At 37.5% G+C, this 23085-nt stretch overlaps 4 protein-coding genes across 4 annotated transcripts; 1 reads left to right on the top strand and 3 right to left on the bottom strand.

Moving 5' to 3' along the window:
- Positions 1–1603: 1603 nt before the first annotated feature.
- LOC113734263 (deacetoxyvindoline 4-hydroxylase-like) lies at positions 1604–3875 on the bottom strand. The gene is made up of 3 exons (XM_027260694.2): positions 2878–3875; positions 2313–2634; positions 1604–2164 (listed from the first exon to the last, which is right to left on the bottom strand). The coding sequence occupies exons 1-3, from the start codon at positions 3426–3428 to the stop codon at positions 1901–1903; spliced, it is 1137 nt and encodes a 378-aa protein (XP_027116495.2). The 5' UTR covers positions 3429–3875; the 3' UTR covers positions 1604–1900.
- A 1113-nt stretch (positions 3876–4988) lies between these two features.
- On the bottom strand, positions 4989–7354 carry LOC113734266 (deacetoxyvindoline 4-hydroxylase). The gene is made up of 3 exons (XM_027260697.2): positions 6790–7354; positions 5599–5920; positions 4989–5500 (listed from the first exon to the last, which is right to left on the bottom strand). Exons 1-3 carry the CDS (start codon positions 7329–7331, stop codon positions 5237–5239), a joined length of 1128 nt encoding a protein of 375 aa, XP_027116498.2. The 5' UTR covers positions 7332–7354; the 3' UTR covers positions 4989–5236.
- Positions 7355–16567: 9213 nt separating this feature from the next.
- LOC140037569 (uncharacterized) lies at positions 16568–18224 on the top strand. The gene is made up of 2 exons (XM_072081963.1): positions 16568–17192; positions 17546–18224. Exons 1-2 carry the CDS (start codon positions 17121–17123, stop codon positions 18053–18055), a joined length of 582 nt encoding a protein of 193 aa, XP_071938064.1. The 5' UTR covers positions 16568–17120; the 3' UTR covers positions 18056–18224.
- Positions 18225–18328: 104 nt separating this feature from the next.
- Positions 18329–21196, bottom strand: LOC113734262 (deacetoxyvindoline 4-hydroxylase-like). Its single transcript, XM_072081962.1, has 3 exons — positions 20303–21196; positions 19693–20014; positions 18329–18690 (listed from the first exon to the last, which is right to left on the bottom strand). The coding sequence occupies exons 1-3, from the start codon at positions 20836–20838 to the stop codon at positions 18412–18414; spliced, it is 1137 nt and encodes a 378-aa protein (XP_071938063.1). The 5' UTR covers positions 20839–21196; the 3' UTR covers positions 18329–18411.
- Positions 21197–23085: the final 1889 nt, after the last annotated feature.

Genomic DNA, 23085 nt, shown 5'->3' with positions numbered 1-23085 from the left:
AATAAAAAGGAATAAGAATGAAAAAATAACTTTAAAGTCATTCTAAGTATAAGCATACCAAACAAGGGAATTCATTAAAATATTTAAGGGTAGTATTGTCATTTTAAATGACAAGAGAGGTATGTGTAATTTTTCAAATCTCAGGGGCCTCAGTGAAATTAATAGGAACCTTAGGGGAGGTTTCTCAAATTATCCCTCGATGAAATTGTAAATAATGAATCTGTCAGTATTGGAACGTGATGCCATCGATCTTGGGCATACCAATCTTGGGCATGCAAAAACGGCAATTGAAACGTGATGCCATCGATCTTGGGTATACAGAAACGACAAATTTGCATTATAGAGTTCCTCATAAAATAATTGTAATGTTTGGATAGCCATTTTTTGGCTTCAAATTATTTGCTTGCATCATAAATATAATTTTCAACATACTTTTTTATCTTTTCAATTAATTTTTTATCTCACATACATCACATCATAAAAAGTGTTACAGTAATTATTTCAAATAATCTCCTATCCATAGCATCATTGTAATTTTAGATTTTGTTATTTCAATTATACCTTAATAATTAATGATTGAAGTTTCAAATTATGCTTTTTTTAATTTATTATGATGATTGAAATTCGTTATATCATATCTATTGATTTAGAAGAAAATAATGGTTCATCATTAGTACTTCCTCAATCCCTAATTAATTGGCTTTGTTTTAGGAATCCAACTTTTTAAGAGTAGTGGTTTTGTTTGTGATGTTTGTATTTTTCTTTCTAATTTTACTCTCACAAATTCGAAATTTGAATTTGAATGGTAACAGGCATATGATTAGCGAAAGGGATTATATATTGGAAAGAAAGATTAAAAGGCATTTTGACTTTTTAAAGAGGACACATATTTTAGGACATCCTGCAATGGATAGTAGGATATTCTCAATGAGACGGAGAGAATATTACTACATAATAAAATAGCCTTCTCTTAGTCATTGGGCCAACCGCAATGGCTAGCAAATAATTAATTTTTGATTACTGCTCAAATTTAGACCATCAAACTCGAAAAGAAAATTTAAAACTTGGTCATATAGCTAATTAAAAATCAAACAATTTCAGTGGTTTTATCATAATTTATTTTTCATGGAAAAAGGAAAAGCAAAAGAAGTAACTAGAAATATCGATATATTAACTTTTAGTATCACATAGTTGTACTAATTTGTGTTAGACTTGGTGCAGCACTTATAAGAAACTGACTAAATCAAAGAAGCGCTCTGATAACTCTTTTAGAGTAGACGGGCATTTCAAGAAAGCTCATTTGGAAGCAAAAATATTTTAGACTGAAGCAGCGGTACAAATCCCAAGGCCAGCTACTTCTACTATCTTGGGACTTTCTTGCCTAAATGACTTTAACCTAAAAGAAGGAATAAAACCTCTATTTTTTTTTTTTTAATCTTCGGGAAGAGGGATTGGAAGGTTACTTGTACTCCGTAGATAATAACTTAACGATCCAATGCCAATCCATTGATATATGACCATTTACAGAATGCCATGGCCGAATTTTGTAGAGGGTCTCACTCATTTCTTGCTTCAACTACTACTATTACTTGTACGAGGGAAATGAAAAATCAAGCAACTCTTTTTTGGGCATATATTTCTGTAGGAATACCACAAGTTCTCAGGTATGATACACCTGTAATAACACAACAAATCCTTCAGACAACAGACGACAATAGATATAAATTACAAGATAATCCACCTTTTATTTCTAGGAATTTCAATGTTTGTATATGTCGTTTAAGCGTATAGCTAAAATCGTTATTTTAGGTGAACCCAAATTTTCACACGGGTCGTTATCTTCACGAACACAATCAACATGGCAAGACGCAGCAAAAGAAATTTCCTCTGTCACTGCCTTTCAGATCCTGAAATGTAGCAATGCAGAACTCCCATCACCGGCGCTTAAGTTCGAGTAGAGCTGGGCCATGCAGTCTTTTATCGTTGTCCTTTTATAGATTGCGGGATTTTCATCTGATAGCAACTCCTCAATTGGCTCATACATTCGCGATGTAACTGCTTCACTTCTCGCGGGCCTCATGAAGGTTGCCACTGAAATTCTAGGGCCAACCTTTTTCGCCAGTACTCTGTGCTTACTGCTTTTGAATTTATCATTTGTGATCAGCTGCACTTGGGAAATACAGCAAGATTAGCCAAAGTGTACGGCATGCTATGAATCTTCAATCTATACACACGCTTGAATAGAATCATGTTTAAATATGCAATTACAAAATTTCTTGTGCTTGGAGCTCAAAGTACACGTAAATCTTTACCTGCATCATGTCTCCAAAGTTCACGACCATAGCTCCAGGCAAGGGAGTGACATCAACCCATTCATTTTGGTAAAGCACTTGAAGACCACCGATTTGATCTTGTAGGAGCATATTCAGGAAGGCTAAATCACTATGGGCAATAGCCGCCTGAGTTAATTCGGGTTCAGGACAAGGTGGGTAGTAGTGCCCAACGAAGTAAAGCCCCTCAGCACAGCCAATATCTTTCAGATAACTTTTTCTTAGACCCAAAGCCTCAGACAGCAATTCAAATAGAGTCATACCTAATGTATTAACACAATTCATGTACTCGCTCATTGGATTCCTGCACCAGTAAACAGTAATCTGATAAGGCCGGGGCAAAAAGAAACATCTGCAAGTCATCTTGTACTATATGAAGCAATGAACATGTTAAATGATGTACTAGCAAAACAAAAGGGTTGGATCCTCATATCTTGTTCTGTGTACTCTTATTCATCATAAGAATTTATTAGGCAAAAGCGTTGCCTTAAAAATTTGACTTGGCAAACTTAAGTGATGTGAAGTAATTAATAGAGCTTTCACATACCTGAACTCCCCTGGCAATTCTGGAAAGTCAGCTGGAAGATGATCAAATTCACAAGAAATACAATCGCCCCAGGCAACTGATTTCTTCATTTGGGAACGATCAAAAGTGCCCTTATTATATCTGAACATAGCTTTTGGATCACTGGTGCAATATAGCTTCTTGATCTCGACATCTTGCTCATGAAACTGGCGTACTGCATCGACCATTTTGTTCATCACAGTTGATGGAATTCCATGATTAACTACCTGGAAGAGCCCCCATTCCTCAGATGCAGCACGAATTTTATCAACAGTGTCTGAGCGCGTATCTGCATCTTGGTTGATGCCTCCAATATCTATGACGGGAATGGAAAGATTGGAGTTTCCAGGACACGGCTTGTCCTCAGGCTTATCAAAATCGTGGACAAAAATTCGAGGAATCTTTGTCGCACCTGAATCGATTATTCCCTTCACACCAGCTTTAGAATCAAAGAATGCTCTGAATTCATGTTCTCGATCATAGTCAGGTGAAACCACGGGTTGAACTTCTCCAACACTGCTTGTGACCACCATATTTTTTTTCTCCAGAGAGGTGCTAGGATTGACGAACTATTGAGGTGGGCTGTTCTTTGAGTCTTTTCTCAAAGTTCGGAAATTCACAAGTAAACTGAGGCATCACTGAGCAACATATCGAATAAGTTGCTCAATAATCAACAAAAGTGTGCCAAATATGGGTATAATTTTGACGAGTTTGAAGTTTTATTCAAATTTGACCCGTTTGTATTTGGAAAAATTGGCATATTAGCAAATTACTATGATTGTACTTATTCACACTTCAGAATGAATTTATTCTGAAACTTTTGTATGAAAATCGTATTGGCTGAGATTGGAACATATAACTAAGAACCAAAATTTTATAGGATCCTTAAACCTGCTTTTGGATAGCAGGGCATTGTGCTATCAGATATGAGGGCCAATTTGTGAAAAACCAAAAACTTTGATAGAAACTTCGTCCCTCTAATGTAGCCATGAGGCAGAAAATAGCAGTGCAGCACCAACTGGGGACGTCTGATATAAAAAAAATGGATTAATTAGTATTACAATTTGACCCGGCATCATTACCGACTGCATTATTACAACCATAGTAATGCTTGTCAGCATCATAAGCTTGCTGAATTTGTTGACATCCAAATCTTTAATGTATGACTACTAATAAAAATGAAGTTCAATTCTTTTGATTGTTTAGTTTTAACATACTTGATAGGATTATAGAACAAATATCTAATTAAAAATATCATTACATTGGGCAGATGTAAGCTACAAAATGAATAACATTGTCCTTCAAAACAAACTCAAGACTGAAATCTAAAACAAGAATTAAACAAGTAGACTAACATGAGAATATTGATTCTTTAACCGAAATTTATTTGAGAAATTGTGAAATCACAATAAAATCTTGATCTTGCAAAATTATTTATGCTAATACACTTTATCATTTTTAATAATATGAAATCAAGGAGAGAAAAGATCCAACCTAATATGCGCATAACATCAATAGCATAACCATAACTTTCTTTTGGTCTTCTGAGGTGTTTCTATAATTTAATTCATGCACAATACTTGCACATATGCTTTCTTTAAAATATATGGTTAGCTAAGAAAAAACAAACCTAATTAGCTAATTACACTAATTGTTCATCTATTTTTGCCTTTTTTTTTGTTATAAAATGGAATTTATATTTCAAGTATCTCTTTTTGCATCTCCTAAAAATTTGTATACACACAATAATCTTTCAAATTAATAACTATTAAATTATAAACTTAACCCTAAGCAAGATACCAAGCAGCGTGCAAGGCACGTTCTCTTATACTAGTAATATTCAAAGAGAACTAACATTTAAATCTGCCAAATATTAGCTTTGATAATTGATATATTGTAGCCCCACCTTGTTATGTTAAAAACACAATTTTAGGATTACTTGATATGAAGGTCTAATGATCAGTTCTCCATTAAGTATTCCTTCTTAGTTCCAGAAAACTTTTATGGGTTTCTGGATTAGAAGCAACAACATCATTACAGATAAAATCAAGCCCCAACGTTTCAAGGAAAAAATGAAGCTAAAGGCATGGTAATTGAGACACGGGGAAAAGGCAAATATATTCATAGTCCAAAATCTGCTATCACACATATGCTAGTGCAATAAACACAGCCACCATACCTCTATATTTAAGTTATTAGAATTGGATGAGTGGCTGTATACTCACCACCCTGTGGAAATCACATCAAGTTTGAGGAACATGATCCTTTCTCAGGACAGACCATATGTAACTGAAACTAGTAGCTTGTAAAGCTGACTTTTATTTCAGAAACATGGCTCTCACTACTTCAACAGCTTAAAGTATGATAATGGTGATGTCCCATCGAGCCCTTTCTTGTAGTAAAGTGAGAGGTAGTCCTTTGTAAATATTTCCCTATAGATTTGAGGATTTTCTTCAGATATCAATTCTTTTATTGGTCCATATATGCGTTGTTCAGACCCTTCGCCAAAATGTGTTCTGAAAAAACTTGCTACTGAAATTCTAGGTCCTACTCTTTTTGCTGGTACTCGATGATTGACGCTCTTGAATTTGTCATTGGTGATTAGCTGAGACAAAAAAACAAGAAGAAACTCTAAGGATTGATAGAATGAAAGAATAGTCTTTTGAATAAGGTTTTTAAGCCATTTAATACGTCAAAACTTGCCTGTAAAAGATCTGCAACATTTACTAATACAGCTCCATGCAAGGGAGGGACATCAATCCATTGATTTTGATGGAGTACTTGCAAGCCACCAACCTGGTCTTGTATAAGCAGAGTAAGGAAACCACTGTCTGTGTGATTGCTAGTACCAAGTGTTAGCTCAGGCTCAGGGCATGCTGGATAGTAATGTCCAACAAGAAAAAGTCCCTCAGTACAACCAATATCTTTCAGGTACCCCGGTTTAAGACCAAGTGCTTCGGACAGCAATTCAAACAGAGTTTGCCCAAGCTTGGTTACATGTTTCGAATACTCAAGGAGGATCTCTCTGCAACAAAACATATCGCATTTAAATACTTCTGCACAATTCATAAGAACAAAACCTAGATGATTCTGATGATGGATGAGTCGATCAAAATTGTTGCTCTGTAGGTGATCTGTGATCTTAGCTGTATACTTTGGGACCCACATTATGCATAGTAGGGAAGTGTTGACAACAATCTATACCCGTTAGATTTGGAAACCATTAGTTACAAGTACAGAATAGTTGCAGATTATTCAGATGGTTTTGCTATACTAACAGGGAATGACAAATTCCAGATGTCTTGTGATGCTCTTAGTCTTGTTTTTTGCATATTTTGGTTTAACTCTATGCTCTATGGTACCTCGTCCAGTTTTGTGCACTTAAGTTTTACAACTTCTTTAGCATAGGTTGTGGCTGCCTTCGAAGTATGTATTACAGACCCCAACCTTTGTCATTGTTAAAGAACCCCTTTGATTTTCTCTTTTCTCCTCATCTTTGGGCTGAAGTTAACTTTTTAATCGGAGTATGCTTTCCTAGAAAACAATGTGGCCATTGAAAATGCTTGGTTATTGTTTTTCTCCTGACTTAAACAGAGGATAGATGCATTTGGAGGAGAAAGAGTGATCTTCCCTGGTATAGAAAATGCTTTCTAGCTATTATACCCATTCATCCAACCAAAGCGTCCTGTATTACTATGCATCAAGAGAAGAAAAAGACTGCATAAAAGTAGTGATCTTACTTCCAGAGGATATGAATAAGACGAATTTGTAAGCCAATCAAATTAGTAGGCACTAGACAGGCTGCCTGTGTAGTTTGCCACCACAATAAAATGAACATTGCTAGTGAAAATCTGACAAAGGCAGTAACCTCAAAATTGTTTCAGGAGATGTTACCTGCAGACTGCTGGCAATTCTTCAGGATCAGGTTGATCAGGAGCCAATATACAAGATATAGTGTCCCTCCAATTAGCTGCTGAAGTTTGGTACAGATCAAAATTCGAATTGTAATAGAACTTTTTGGTTACATCGCGTGAATAGAATTGCTTCTTCACCTCGATGTCCTGCTCATGGAATCTTCTAACAGCATCAATCATTTCATCCATAACAGTTACAGGAACTTCGTGGTTGACGATCTGAAAAAAGCCCCAAGTTTCACATGCCTCTCTTACTCTATTGGTGATTTCGCTGCGAGAATCTGGGTTTTCATTCACTCCTGCAAAGTCAATTACAGGAACATTCGATTGACAGTTCCCATGACTTGAGTTATCTTCAAGCTTGAGCTCATTATGAACAAATATGCGCGGTATTTTCGTTGACTGAGCATCTACAAGTCCTTTCACTCCAGCTTTTGTACTATCAAACCCTTCTAGTTCACTTCTTCGATCATATTCTGTCATCGCCTCTGCTGCAAATTCGATATGGCTTGAGTCAACCATTATGGGAGGATGATATATTTGAGGGGTAATTTGAGAAACTTCCCTTGAGGTTTTAAATAATTTCACTTGAACCTCAAAGTTTTAAAAATTATATGTAGCTCTGTTTTCATTTAAAATAACAATACAATCATTAAACTTTTTAATGAAATTCTCTTGTTTGGTATGCTTATACTAAGAATGGGTTTTAAAATTATATTTTTATTATTTTTCCTTCTTAGTCCTCTTTTTCATTTTTCACCAATAAAATTATAGAATTACCATTAGTACATCTAACTTTTACTGTTACCAAATGTCGAGCTAGTAATTTTTTTTTTTTGGATGAATTAACTTTATATGTGATCCAATTTTTTCCAAATCTTTGATTTCTATTTTTTTTTTGTGTCAAAATCAACAATAAATAAAAAAGAAATGATCCAAATTCGCTACCAAATTATGATAATTTCACTGCTCAAAAAAGTCACAAACTCTAAAACAATTATTTCAATACTTTATTCTCGGCCATATAAATCTAAATTCATAATAAAATACTATCAAAAGTATCCGATCAAAGTGATAAGATTATCATTATAGTTGTTTCTCAAAATAGTAGATATAGACATTAAAACTTTGGCACTTTTTCTTTATAATTATGCAAGATAATCTTACAATTATATAGGAAAGTAAATTAAAACTCATTACACAAGGGTATTTTGCATATTTATTTAAAAATTTAACCAAATCAATATTATTTTAATGTTTTGGTTACTAAAACTATCAAATCAGGGACATAGGTGAAATTTTGCAAACCACGGGAGAGCTCATTGAAATCGTCATGAACCTCAGGGGAGAAACACACAGAGTCTAACTTGTTTTGTTGAAGCAAAGCTACACATAATCTTGAAGGACCGCTAACTTATCTTTCAAAGTTAACTTGGACTGAAGGAGATTGTCACATGTAGCAGCAGTTTTTGACTATCGATAACTTGGAAACTCTGGAGTGGAATGCGAATTGGAAAGAAACCAACTGCGGGTTGTTATCTTTATTGATGAAAGAAACTTGAGAAAGCAGCAGACTAAGTTGTGCAGATGCTTAGCAGAGGCTGAAATTTTCCTCCTTTAAGAATTGGAACTAAAGGGACATGGCATATCCATTTGGGCAATTACTGGAAGCTAATCTCCTGTCACAAGATTAAAACTCTTATTGCAATAAAAATGTAATATGGCTCATCCCACATGTTCTCCTTGAAAATTGCAGTACTTATTACTTTTTCTTGAAGAGTTTCCAATAGAAACCAAATGATTCAAAAATTATTTTGAAGAAAAGAAGGAAAAAAAGGTGTAGAAAGAAGATGTTTGTTATGGTATTGAACCTAATTACAGCAATGGTGACAGATTTAGTTGCAGCAGAAGAAGAATTAACCCTTAATGATTCTGGTTGAACAGGAATTGGTAATGAATATTGGAACTTCAATTCTGATTGACAATTGGTAAATCAATTACAGAGATAGAATCCACGGATATAGGATCGAAGAGGAAAGATTTGAAGGAATTTGAAAAAGAAAAGGGAGGGAAATTGGCAGAGCCAATTTCTGCTACAAACAATGGAAATTAATATCTCAAAAATCTAATCTAACTCTCGGATTCTTCAGCCATTTATAGCATTTTCAGACTAACTAACTTCTAAACTAGCTAATCAGGTGAGGCCGTGTGGAAGTTCTGGAATCATCAGCTCCACTTGCGCATAACAGATGCATAATTCTGTTATATCAGGTAGAAGGCGTGATTTGTAAGTCACGCCTTTCTTCTTCTAGCTAAGCAGCTGCGCTTTTCATACAAACTGGAACACGCCTTCCTCTTCGTTCAAGCTGGAACACGCCTTTCCGTTATTCTGGATCACGACTTCTGTATTTCCTTCCTACTCCATGACAGAGCCTCCCCCTTTAAAGAATCTTGTCCTCAAGATTGGAAATGAGGGAATTGCTTCCTAATTTCGTCTGCAAACTCCCATGTTGCCTCTGCTGGATCTGTTCCCCACCAATGTACCAACCATTGAACAGCAGCTGCATTCTTCCTCTTGACTGTTCTTCGTTCTAGCATTGCAACTGGTTTGATTCTTAGGTGCCCCCTCCCATCTGTTTCTGGTAGTTGTAAGACAGGTGTGGTCTGGTTCCCAACCTTCCTTTTCAACAGAGAGACATGGAAAACAGGATGAATCTTGGAATCTGCTGGTAATCTGAGCCTGTATGCAACCTCCCCCATCCTCTCTATTACTTCATATGGCCCATAGTAGCGTGCTGATAACTTAGTGTTACCTCGCATGGCTACTGAACTTTGCCTGTAAGGCTGTAACCGCAGGTATACCCAATTACCTATATCAAACCTTCTTTCACTCCTGCTTTCGTCTGCGTACTTTTTCATCCTCTCCTGAGCTAGCTTTAGATTTTGCTTCAGCATGATGTCAACCTTGTGTCTCTCCCTCAAGTAGTCCCCAACAACAGCTACCTTGGCCTGAGTATAAGGCCCTATAGCTAACTGGGGGGGTGCCTGCCCATATAGAGCCTCAAAAGGGGTCATTTGGATGGCTGTATGGTAGCTGGTGTTATACCACCATTCAGCCATAGTCAGCCAATGATTCCACTTCTGTGGCTCCAAATGTGAAAAACACCTGAGGTACATTTCCAGGACCTGATTGACCCTTTCAGTCTGGCCATCAGACTGTGGATGGTAGGCGGTACTGTGGTCCAATGTAGTTCCCAGGAATGTAAACAGTTCTCTCCAGAACTGACTGGTGAAGACTCTATCCCTGTCTGATAGCATACTCTGGGGTATTCCATGCAACTTGACCACTCCATCTAGAAAAATCCTGGTGATCCTTGGGGCATCATAAGGATGTGAGGTGCTCAGAAAGTGAGCATACTTAGTGTATCTGTCCACTACTACCATGATGGTATCCTTCCCTTCAGAGTTAGGTAATCCTTCAATGAAATCCATAGTGATGTGGCTCCAGGGGTACTGTGGAATTGGCAAGGGTTGTAGGAGCCCTGGATAGGAGACATGCTCATCCTTACACTTCCTGCAGACATCACATTCCAGGATTGCTGTTTTGATGTCTCTGTGCATGCCTGGCCAATAGAATAACTGCTTGGCCCTCATGAAACTGGCCTGAATCCCAGAATGTCCTCCCAATTGGGAGTCATGTAAGGTGTTGATCAGCTTTTTCCTTATCTCCCCTCCTGATCCCACTACTACCCTTCCTTTAAACTTTAGTATACCATTCTGATAGCTGTGGTTGGCAATCAGGTCTGGTTTTAGTAAAACCTCCCTGATGATATTCTGTGCCCAGTCATCTCCTTGGTAGCTATTAATCACCTCCTTGATCCATTCCGGTACTATGGTAGTTATTGCAGTACACTCCAGGCCTGGATCCCCCCTCCTGGAAAGGCCATCTACTACCACATTCTCCTTACCTTTCTTGTAGTGGATCTCATAACTCATCCCCATGAGCTTGGTCAACCACTTTTGCTGCAAGGGAGTGGTGATTCTTTGCTCCAATAGGTACTTTAAGCTCTGTTGATCCGTGTTGATGATGAAGTGCTGGCCCTCCAGGTAGTGCCTCCATTTGGTAACTGCTGTAACTAGTGCCAATAGTTCCTTCTCATAGATAGATAGCCCCATATTCCTTGGCCCTAATCCTTGACTGATATAGGCTAGAGGTCTCCTGTTCTGCATTAATACTGCCCCTATCCCATTGTAACAGGCATCAGTTTCTACTACAAAGGGCTGGTTGAAGTCAGGTAGAGCCAAGACAGGTGTGTCACACATGGCCCCTTTGAGCTTCTGAAATGCCTCCTCTGCTTCTGGTCCCCATTGGAAGCTGTCTTTCTTCAATAGTGCAGTCAAAGGTCGAGCTATACTACCATAACCCTTGACAAATCTCCTATAGTACCTTGTTAGGCCAAGGAACCCTCTCAGTTGTTTCACATTTGCTGGTTTAGGCCAGTTCACCATACCTGCAATTTTCTCAGGGTCAGTCTTTACTCCTTCAGCAGAGATGATGTGTCCCAGGTACTCCACCTGTGTTTGGCCAAAGGCACATTTGCTCCTTTTGGCATACAGCTGGTGTTCTCTGAGGATGTTCATCACTACTGTGACATGTTTCAAATGTTCCTGCAAACTTGAGCTATATATCAAGATATCATCAAAAAAGACTAGCACAAATTTCCTTAACTGTTTTTGGAATACATGGTTCATCAGACTTTGGAAAGTAGCAGGGGCATTGGTGAGCCCAAATGGCATCACTTTGAACTCGTAGAGCCCCTGGTGAGTTCTAAATGCAGTCTTGGGAGTGTCTGCCGCCTTTACTCTGATCTGGAAATAGCCTGCCCTCAAATCTATCTTGGTGAAGTATTTGGATCCTGACAATTCATCCAAAAGTTCGTCAATAAGGGGTATAGGATATTTGTTTTTGACTGTCAGTTCCTTTAACTGCCTATAATCAACACAGAATCTCCAGGTGCCATCCTTCTTTTTTACCAGAAGTACAGGGGATGCAAAGGGGCTGTTACTGTGCTGAATGATACCATTTCCCAACATTTCTTGCACCAGCTTCTCAATCTCAGTCTTTTGAATATAGGGACACCTGTACGGTCTGATCTGGAAAGGTTTGGACCCCTCTTGAAGGGTAATGGAATGATCATGACCCCTCTCAGGGGGCAGCCCTTGAGGTTCTTTGAATACCTCCTCAAAATCCTGCAGTACCTCTTCCAACTCTGGGGGTGTAGTAGCATTGGCCTGTACCTCCTCCTGGACTGCACTGAGCTGAGCTATAATTCCATAGGCCTGTTTCCTGGCCCATTTGTGCAATCTACTCCCTTTGATCAACCTCAGCTGCACCTGGTCCCTCTCCCCCTTCAGTTCCACCTGCTGTGTCCCTTTTCTGAACTTCACACTAAGCCCCTTGAAGTCAAACTCCATAGGACTGAATCTAGCCAGCCAGTCTACTCCCAGCACCATATCACATCCTCCTAGCTTCAGTGTATTGAACTGGTGCTGAAATTCATAGCCTTGCATCCTCCACACTACAGGTTTAGCTAGGCTGCTGGACTGAACCTTTTTCCCATTGGCTACCTTAACAACTAGGGGTGGACCACTACTAACCAGTTTCAGGTTGCTAGCCAGTTGTGCATCCAGGAAACAGTGAGTGCTACCACTGTCAATAAGTGCAGTGATAGTTCTCCCTTTTACTAACCCCTTTAATTTAATAGTTTTGTACTCACTACCTCCTGCTAGAGCATTGATGGAGATTTCCATATGTTCATCCCCAATTTTGCCTTCAATGCAATCACAGAAAACTTCAGGTTCAGTCTCTCTTCCTTCCTCATTGACTACCAGTGCTTTGAGTAGCTCGAACCTTTCCAGGTAGTCTGCTATGGATCCTTCCTGCCTAAGCTTGTTGAATTCTTCAATAGCTTCCTCTGGTGTACCCTCCCCAAACCTTTTGCACAGAGCAGTAGCCAGTTCTGTCCATGGAATGGTTCCCCTGCCACTGAATACTCCATGGAACCAGGTATCAGCTCTGTCCCTTAGGTATAGCTCAGCAATCTCAGATTTCATGTTTTCCTCCACTCCATTGATTTTGAAGAACTTGTTAGCCTTACGGATCCATTCCCTGGGATTGTCTCCTGTGAAGTTAGGTAACTCCACTTTAGGCATTCTGGTGTAGGACCTGGTTTCTCTCCACTCTGATCTGCCACAGCCTTCCTCCTGTGTTGCTAACTTGCTAGGTCCCTCGATGGAGTTACTGCTTTCTGCCTCCTTGTCCCTGTCATTAAATTTTGCCATCATCTGAGCCATCATAGCCATCATACTCTCATATTTTTGGTCTAGATTTTTAAGAGTTCTTTCTGTGCTTTCTTGTCTATGTCCCAACACCTTGACCACACTGCCTAGCTCAGAGATATCCTTCTTTAACGCCTCCTCCTGAGATTTTGACATCCCAATGGCTCGTAGCTAAGCTCTGATACCACTGTTATGGTATTGAACCTAATTACAGCAATGGTGACAGATTTAGTTGCAGCAGAAGAAGAATTAACCCTTAATGATTCTGGTTGAACAGGAATTGGTAATGAATATTGGAACTTCAATTCTGATTGACAATTGGTAAATCAATTACAGAGATAGAATCCACGGATATAGGATCGAAGAGGAAAGATTTGAAGGAATTTGAAAAAGAAAAGGGAGGGAAATTGGCAGAGCCAATTTCTGCTACAAACAATGGAAATTAATATCTCAAAAATCTAATCTAACTCTCGGATTCTTCAGCCATTTATAGCATTTTCAGACTAACTAACTTCTAAACTAGCTAATCAGGTGAGGCTGTGTGGAAGTTCTGGAATCATCAGCTCCACTTGCGCATAACAGAAGCATAATTCTGTTATATCAGGTAGAAGGCGTGATTTGTAAGTCACGCCTTTCTTCTTCTAGCTAAGCAGTTGCGCTTTTCACACAAACTGGAACACGCCTTCCTCTTCCTTCAAGCTGGAACACGCCTTTCCGTTATTCTGGATCACGACTTCTGTATTTCCTTCCTACTCCATGACAATGTTAAAGGTGTAAATATCAAAACTTTAGGTCATCAAAGCCTGTATTGATCCATTATACCCTGAGGTGTAATTTGTCCCTTTCACTTTTTGGCTTTGAAGTTGGATTTTAGAATGAAATAGCTAGACAAATCCATGAGGAAAGGATGACATAATTTTTGGTTTGGAGAAGTAAAAGAGGTAGGCAAGTTGTCATGAATACGGTAGACCGAACTTCGCTGCAGTAGCACTTGTAGGCTGTAGCCAACTTCGCTGTAGTAACGCCAACAAATCATCTGCTTGTTTGCAAGCTAAGCCGCAAGAATGTCAAAAGAGTATTAAAAGGTTGGTCCACTGATTAGGCTCCAAATCTCGAGGGAAAAACCATTTCTCGAGAAAAAGGATTTGGTACAATTATTTCTTAATTTGCGTTAAACTTAATGCTGTTGTCGGTTGTAGTTGTGCTGATTAATACTCCCTTCGTTCCATTTATTTAGTCGTATTTGAAAAAATTAATTTTTTAATAATAATACTTTGATTGTGATATTTGTATTTCTCTTTCTAAGTTAATTTCACAAATTCAAAATTTAAATTTGAATGATAACATGAATATGATTAGAAAGGAAGGAAAATTGCAGAAATCTCCCCTGAGGTTTCTGACACTAGCATTTATCTCCTCTGTGATTTAAAAAATAGCATTGGCCTCCCTTGAACTTATTGATTCTTTACATATTTAGTCCAAGTTAGAAAAAGCGCCATTAAAATATTGTTTTGGGGGGTGAGATGTGAAATTTGTGCCAGATTTGCCCTTTGTGCTACATGCCAAGTAGCATTAGCAAAGGAATGACAAAACAATACAAATTAATTAACAATTAATAAACTTTAAGGGGTGTAGTTTTATGGGCAAATGGATATTACATATTTAAAGTACCAACTCTTTATGGGCATTTTATTCTCAAATATTTAATTTATGATAAATACATCAATGTTTGTAAGTAAAATTCAAAAAGTATTACAGTAATATTCTTACAAAAAGGAAACCGGTAGGTTATCCATTTAATACAAATTAAATATTAAAAAAAGAAGAAAAGAAATGGAATATAAATTATTAATTCTTTATGACTTTCCTTCATTACATGAACAAAATATCGGCTCTTTATGGGCATTTTATTCTGAATCATTTAATTTATGCAAAATAAATAAATGTTTGTAACTAAAATTGAAAAAGCATTACACTAATATTTTTACGAAAGAAAAATTGATAGGTTTTGTATTTGGATTAATCTTTTCTACACTGACAATATATACACTATCAGCGTTGGATGAATGACAACTATATAAAATTTGAATTTGAAATTCAATTTTTACATACATGTCAAGTGCTAGTGCTATTTCTTAAACCACAGAGGAGACAAGTGCTAGTGTTAGAAACCTCAGGAGAGGTTTGTACAATTATCTCTAGAAAGAATGGTTGTATTAAAAAAAGAGATTAAAAGGTGTTTTAACTTTTTTAACACGACAATTGTTTAGGAACATTTCAAAATGGAAAGTATGATATTTTCAATGGAACTGAGAGAATACTGTGATACGTTTAGACACCTTGAAATGTGGCAATTGGTGATGTTCGATCAAGCATTTTTCTGTAGTAAAGTGAACAGTAGGTTTTGATAAACCTGCGGATTCTCCACGAAGAAACTAGCATTGCTAATCAATTTTGACAAGAAACAACAACAAACATGATCATAATAATAATAAAAATAAAGAAACAAGTGGTCTGATCTGGTTATATCTCTATGAAGATATATGCTTCAACAAACACAAATTTCTACTTTAATTTTCAAGTTTTTTTTTTTTTTTTTTTTTTGAGGAAACCTTCAAGTAAGATTCAGGGACAATCTTCGCGAGCAAACAATATGTACCCGCAGGCTGTAGCAACTTAGAATAGCATAATTTTACACGATGAAACTCACATTGTGGAAACATTTCTCGCTTCTCACTGTTTTTCTAGAGGTGATTATCAAAAGCTAAGGTTCAAACTTTAAGTATTGTCCAGCAAACACTCCAAGAAAAGCCCTAAGAACTTCTTAATCTATGTACAAAATAATAAAAATGGTCTGTTCATTCACAATTCAATGGAAGCTCCAAATCTCAAAAAGCAAAACCAAAGTTTAGGTAGTAAATGCCATTTTATTCAATTGTCTTATCATTGTATCGAAATAGTCTTAAGCCAATTCATGTTGTCCAAAGCATTTGATTTAAGATGTTAAAATGATTCAGGTTCCACTGCATGTCGTCATTCAGTGAAAACATCAAGAAAAAGTTCAGAATGTTTGGCTTGTCTCTCAACTTTAAAATCAACTGTTTTTCTAATGCACTTCTAATTCTCCAAAATTAAGAATTCCCTTGTCAATCTGACTAACCTCAAAATGAGTTATTTGATCATCAACGGAAGAGTTGGAGCCTGGAGGCTTGGATCCCTTTATCATATTTTAACAGGTTGCATTTGCAGAAAGACACATGGCATACAATCAGATGTCAAGGTACGATAATTCTTAATTGCATCAAAAGTATAATACCTTGAGAGGATATAAGCTGCCTAGTCCGTCAGCATAATGGTTATGATAAAAAGGCAGTAAAAGGGATTCCCCTGTTGGTGTCTCTTTCATTTTCAAAGTACTAATAAACAAGCAAGAAAGAAAGATGGCTTTTGAACTACTAATTAACTGCCAACAAAAACTTGCCTGAACCTGAAGAATGATCTCCCCTGCTGTTCATGCATACCATGGTGTTGAGTCTTTTTGTGCTGGCAGGGAAAGAATTACTCAAGGGATGTTCTCGTGGTTGTCATGCAGAAACGGCCAAACGGGAAACTTGTTGATGTTTACAAAATTTTATGATATGATCGGAACCGGGTAACCGAAGACCGAGAACCGTGAACCGATGATGAAATGAAATCCACACTGGCGCGAAAAGGCGGGAACAACCTCCTTTTCTTTTTTTTTTTCAGGATTCAAGAAACGTTTTTTTCGAAGTTTCTCTTCCTTTTTCAAGACATAGAGGTGCTAAAATGCCAAGTCTCCATTCTTCAACTTCACTTCCAATTGAACCCAGCCCGCCAAGTCTCCGAGACACCCTTTCTCTGGCGAGCGCCACCGCCCGTCTTCCTTCCCCTCTCTCTCTTTCTCTCTCTCTCTCTCAAGGAAAAATGACGTATTAAGGCTTTTACTGAATCATGAGTAGTCTAGAGAAGTCAAATTCTGAATCTCCCGCCGGTATCAGTCTCAGCCCCAGCCCCCCATCAATGGTACCTTCTCATTTTTTAATGTTTTTCTTTTTCTTTTTTTCCCTTCTTGGTAGCTAACCATTTGCATCCTATGAAATTCTTGAATTATCAATTATAGAATAAACGTCTCAGAAGTGACAAGAGAAATGGGGTCTTTTTTCTTCTTCTTTTTGCCCTTCTTTTATTATTCAATTCTCCTTACTGGAATCACCCCCCCTTCCTCCTGATAGGATAAAAATTGGATTTTTCCCCCTTTTTGGTAGAATGGAATTTGGATATGAGTTTGAACACTTGATTATGCAAAGCTATTCAAGCCAATTACCTTTCATAACCACTTATTTCTTTTTTTGTCATATGGAATATTTTTCTCTTAGTTGGAGGGAAAGATAAATAGCTACGTTGACAAACTGAATGGGCAGAGCAGTTCAGAGAATTCTTGTGCAAATGTTGGAGGAAATACTGGAGCTGCTTCAACTGAAGGTACTCAAACGACTTCAAAGTTCAGGGACAGGCCTATACCGCCTCTGCCTCCTCAACCCCTGAAAAGGATGAAGGTATATCCGAAAAGTAGGAGTGAGATATGGTTTCATTTTACTAGATTGGAATCTGATAGGAACAAGGCTGCTTGCAATTATTGTGGAGCTGAATATGCTTGTTGCTCTAACAAAAATGGAACCAGTGGTTTGTGGAATCATTTTAAGGGAAGATGTAAGAAGAATCCGTATAAACTTTTGGCTGGCCAAACAACTCTGCAGAAATGTGGCATGGAAAAGCCAGTAATGCTTGACCAAGTGACTCCGGAGAAGTGTGGGATAAAAAAAGGACTAAAGGCTGGCCAAACAACTCTAGACAGGTTCATGGTGAAAAAAGAACCACTGATCTAGTGATCATAAGCTAATTTTAGTCGGTTTCATATTTCGCTGAAGTAGATTTCTGCTTTTGTAAATTCGAACCAATGTAGTAGATATTGATCTTTATTGTTCTTGGTTCGTGTTTTACGATTGGCCTTTCAAGCTAATCGTTTGATCCATTATAGCATGGCCAATTTACGAATGGGGAGGAGAAGCAAGGCAGCATGAACCTCCTAGATATGCAGTAGAAGAAACAAGTCGTTGTAATCATCAAGATTTAATATACAGTAGTAAGTGACATGCATATGATAAAAAATAGAACATATTGATTCATCTTCACTGCAGCAAAAGGTTTAAGAGAACACTGAACTTACGAACAATAGCAAATTTCATGTTTTCATGGTAGCATTCAACCTAAAATGCGATAAAAGTGGGGCTTTATTCAGGCCATCGTTGTAACGGTGCGTAAGCATCTCTTTGGCTGTGGTCTCTCTATACAGTGGTGGGTTTTCTTCTGATAATAGCTCTTTAATTGGTCCATAAATCCTTAGCGTACTCTCTTCTTGATCAAGATGTGTCCTGAAGAAACTTGCCACTGAAATTCTAGGGCCTTCTTGTTTCGCGAGAACTCTGTGGTTTACACTTCTGAACTTATCATTGGTGACCAGCTGCATGAGTCATGGGAAAAATGAGTATATTCAATAAGAGAAATTTAGTTTTGAACCAAAATATAGCAAAAGGGAGGAATCAGTTTGAAGCTAAAAGCAAAACGGGAGGTGCTGACCACATAGTGCTTACAGTCAACATTCTTTGGCAACTGTGGAAAGCAAGGAATGATAGCATTTTTAACGGTAAACACCAGCACCCTTGTGAAATTGTACAGAAAGCTCAATCAGAATGGATAGAGTTTGTAGCAGCTCAGGAAATGGATAAACGAGTAAGCATTTAGAAAACAACAACAGTGGAATAGGAAGCGCAGACAAACACTGATGATGGCAATTGCATGTCCATAAGCATTGAAATCAGCAGCCAGAAAGAAAACAAGGTGCTAGGGATAGGTAGTGATAGGCATAATTGCCTCGAAGGCTGATAATGCACAAGTTGTTTGGGCCTTGCGAGAAGGAAGTACGGGCGAGATGCTGCTGGATTACGCACAAGCCATTAAACTGGCACTGAGCAAAGCAATGGAGCAACACTGGCAGGCAGTCAAACTGGAAATTTCATCACATAAGCTACTACTACATCTTTTGAAGACCAAGAAAACTATGGATGTTAGACTTTTTGCTCAAATGGAGGACATCCATACATTAAGATTGCTGTTTTTGAAATGCTCATTTATTCTGTCCTCAAATGAGAGTAGTATAAGAAGTAGAATGATTAGCAATTATGCTGTTTGTTTAACACAAGATGAGGAATGCTGGTTTCCTCCGTGTCTTAGTACATGTTTGTAAAGCTCAACATGCCTATGCTCGAGAATTGTACAGTTTAGCTCTCAATCAATAACAATCTATTGTTTCAGTATTAAAAACAAAAAAAAAAAAGGAATCAGTTTTCTTCGGGGGGAGGAAGGGAGGGGTAGTTATCGAGGAAGTTATAGCTGGTTAAAATCAGATCATTGCGAAAGTAATGCAAATAGAACAAGGTTGGTGATTCATGCACGAGATACTTGCCTGCAGAAGATCTGCAATGTTGACAATTAAAGCACCAGGCAAGAAAGGTACATCTATCCATTGATCTTCATGGAGGACTTGGAGGCCACCTATTTGGTCTTGCAAAAGTATTGTTAAGAAGCCACTATCTGTGTGGTCTCTTAAGCCCATGGTGCACTCTGGTTCAGGGCATGGAGGATAGTAATGACCTAGGATGAAAAGTCCTTTAGCACAATCTATATTCTTCAGATGGTCTGGCTTCAGACCAAGTGCCTCGGATAGCAATTCAAACATAATATGCGCTAACTTCATCATAAACTCAGCATATTCAATTATTACATCCCTGCGTACCGAAGAAGTGTTAAATTGAGGATTGGAGAAATGAATGAACATCGAAGTTGATAGAAAACTGGTAGCTTTAAAGATTTATCCATAAAAAGTAGCATATATGTGGCCTGAGATTTAAGACGTTGATACAAGTTCAATAGCTGCTTATTATGCTGATCTAGTATTGAGTTTTGACTGCACTCTATCGTTAAAAGGCTAGCATCTTGAGCTATTGCTTAATTTGATTACTTCCACCGAAAATTCCAGTAATTAGAATTTGCATAGCACCTTATTCCTTACGCACCTGCACACTTCGGGCAACTCTTCAGGCTCAGGGGGGTCAGGAGCCATAACAACATAAATCGAGTCCCTCCAGCTAGCTTCTTGTGCTTGATGTAGATCAAAATTGCTGTTATATGACATTTTCTTTGTCGTATCGCGCGTGTAGTACGGCTTCTTTCCCTCAGTATCTTGTTCGTGAAACTGGCGCACACCCTTAATCATATTGTCCAAGATACTTGCAGGAATCCCATGATTGACAATCTGAAAAAATCCCCATTCTGCAGAAGCACTACTTACTTTGGCAATAACTTCTTCTCGCTGGCCTTGAAGATCTATTACTGGGATTCTGTCCTGTGATATGCCTGAAATCGGTTCTGTTCCAAATTCTTGCTGTTGCTGCTGCTGCTCAAGGACAAATATTCTTGGGATCTTTGTAATTCCAGCATCAAATATCCCCTTCACACCAGCTTTTGTCTCATCAAATGCTTGAACCTCACTTTGTCTATCATTCTCAGGAGTAATTTCTCTCTGAAATTCAATCTTGCTTGAGCCAACCATTTTCTTAGCTAGAAGAGAAGCTGGAGTGAAATTCTGATTCTTGATGTGTCAGAAAGAATCATTTATCTCGAAATTCAACACATGGGACAGACTGTTACTGTGGTTGGTCTTCCTATAAGTGGTTATCCAACGTAGCCTTAGTTCCTAGTTTCAGAGCTGCTCATTTTGTCTAGCAAAGTAGGGCCGTTTAAATAGAAGTAGAATAATTAGTAATTATGCTTTAGACATCTTTTGTGACGAGGAGTGGTTTAATCCTCAGTGCTAAAGTGCACAGATTGTATAAACTTTATTGGAGCCTTTGCTCCTAAAGTGTAATGAAATTTCTAACGTTTCAGGGGAAGAAAAGTTATCCAACCAACCAGTTACTATGTATCTACTACAGCATATTATCTTTTGTTCTATTAATTAGTCTAATTTCCCATGCAATTAATTCCCAAAAAAAGAAAAAAGATGCAAAGCGAAGCATTTCTAAATGTTGACTAACAAAATGATAGACAACCAGACAAGACGTGCTTGGATCTGTTTCTTTCCTCCTGCCAACCTGCTAATGCCATCATCATTCTTGTCTGACTTTATGTTTGGATTCCATGGTATCGCCGGCATCAGCTATCTAACTATTTGGATTCATCGGTTCGTGGTGATGATGCAAAAGACATCTAGCAAATCTGGACATTTTTTTAGTTATGTGATTAATGACTGAAGAGTCTCTGCCTTTCCTTTTCTTTTTATGACTGAATAGGCCTTTTTTCCCTTTTCTTAATTTCATCGTTGCCGGCAGGACTGCAAACGTATCGAGTTGAGTCGAATTTTGATCTAATTAAATTGAGTCTTGACTTAATTTTATTGAACTCAAACTTGAATTCGAGCTCGACGAGTTGCCAATTTAAATCTCGACCTTGAGCTCGAAAAAAAAAATTTATTTTTAAAAAATAAATAAAATAATATTTTTTTCTTAATAAATAATAAAATATTAAAAAAAATATATGTAATTTTACTATTAAAATAAAAAATATATATATACTTAAAATAAAAAAATATATATATATATATATACTCGAGCTCGCGAGTCTAATGAACTTAATATTTTGAATTCGATTTCAAGTTCGATTTCAACTCGAGCCAACTCGAGCTCGATATTGATCGAACTCTCAATCCGTTTGCAATCCTAGTTGCCGGCAACAGTTCGTAACATTGTTGTGATTTTTTTGCCCTTTTCTTCATTTGTGATGATGCGAAACTCATCAATCAAATCTGGACCCTTTTTCTCCCTTTTCTTTCTTTGTAGTGTTTTTTCCCTTCTCTTAATTTCATCATTGCCGGCATCAGTTTGTAGTGATTTTTTTCTCTCTCTTCTTTTTTTGTGATGATGCAAAAGACATCTAGCAAATCTACGCCTTTCCTTGTGTGATAAAATGACTGAAGAGTCTACCCACAAAGCGGTAGCTTAGCTCACGTTCCGGATCGGGATACGAATGAGGTGGCAGCGCGGGTTCATTTTCTCCTCCGGTTAAAAAATTGTATAGGGATGGGGAATTCTACACCAGTCTCATCACTTGCCTATATATATATATATATATATAGTATCAGATTATGTATATATAATATTATTAATCCTATTAATAATTATATATTTATACTAATACAAATCATTGATTAGTTATACTAACGTACTTATCCTAAATTACTATTTACATTTTTTATTGGCCAAAGTTTTAGCAATCGAATCCCAATATTTGGACTCCGTTCTCGTTCGTCCAAAATGGAACTTGAATACTTAGACTGTACTTAAGTATTAATCTATAACACTTACTTTTTCAATGTACAATAAAATATAACATTCACCCTTCTTTATTAGGCTTTGCATCCTCGCAAAGTCCAACCCAATGTCATGACCTAGACCATCCACTCAATTGTGGAGGATTTTAAAGATAGCATGTACGAATTCTTGCGTTAATTCCGACCCTTAGGCCGATGTAGCACTTAGCGCTACACCACTCCCATATGTAGTAGCAATCCAATACCACTAACCGAATCTCACCCTTGTATATGAAAAGAAATATTAATATGAGTAGGATTAATTTTTTGGATAAATCTTTTATGTATTGACAAGTGTATACATAAGTGAATCTAGATGTATGTCATATATATAAAATTTGATGTTTAAATTCAACTAATGTGGCATTTATTCAACCCCGTCGGTGTATACACTGACAATGTAAGAAAGATCAATCCTAACTTTTCATACAT

This window comes from Coffea arabica, chromosome 3c, assembly GCF_036785885.1.
Source record: "Coffea arabica cultivar ET-39 chromosome 3c, Coffea Arabica ET-39 HiFi, whole genome shotgun sequence".
Lineage (NCBI taxonomy): Eukaryota > Viridiplantae > Streptophyta > Magnoliopsida > Gentianales > Rubiaceae > Coffea > Coffea arabica.
This window is presented reverse-complemented; position numbering and strand designations above follow the sequence as displayed.

Coding starts and splice junctions, on each gene's coding strand:
- LOC140037569 (XM_072081963.1), top strand. CDS start 17,121: ATGAGTAGTCTAGAGAAGTCAAATTCTGAATCTCCCGCCGGTATCAGT. Junction 17,193..17,545: donor GCCCCAGCCCCCCATCAATG/GTACCTTCTCAT, acceptor TTTTTCTCTTAG/TTGGAGGGAAAGATAAATAG.
- LOC113734266 (XM_027260697.2), bottom strand. CDS start 7,331: ATGGTTGACTCAAGCCATATCGAATTTGCAGCAGAGGCGATGACAGAA. Junction 5,921..6,789: donor GAATTGCCAGCAGTCTGCAG/GTAACATCTCCT, acceptor GTTTTGTTGCAG/AGAGATCCTCCTTGAGTATT. Junction 5,501..5,598: donor ATGTTGCAGATCTTTTACAG/GCAAGTTTTGAC, acceptor TTTTTGTCTCAG/CTAATCACCAATGACAAATT.
- LOC113734262 (XM_072081962.1), bottom strand. CDS start 20,838: ATGGTTGGCTCAAGCAAGATTGAATTTCAGAGAGAAATTACTCCTGAG. Junction 20,015..20,302: donor GAGTTGCCCGAAGTGTGCAG/GTGCGTAAGGAA, acceptor TTCGGTACGCAG/GGATGTAATAATTGAATATG. Junction 18,691..19,692: donor ACATTGCAGATCTTCTGCAG/GCAAGTATCTCG, acceptor TGACTCATGCAG/CTGGTCACCAATGATAAGTT.
- LOC113734263 (XM_027260694.2), bottom strand. CDS start 3,428: ATGGTGGTCACAAGCAGTGTTGGAGAAGTTCAACCCGTGGTTTCACCT. Junction 2,635..2,877: donor GAATTGCCAGGGGAGTTCAG/GTATGTGAAAGC, acceptor TTACTGGTGCAG/GAATCCAATGAGCGAGTACA. Junction 2,165..2,312: donor ACTTTGGAGACATGATGCAG/GTAAAGATTTAC, acceptor TCCCAAGTGCAG/CTGATCACAAATGATAAATT.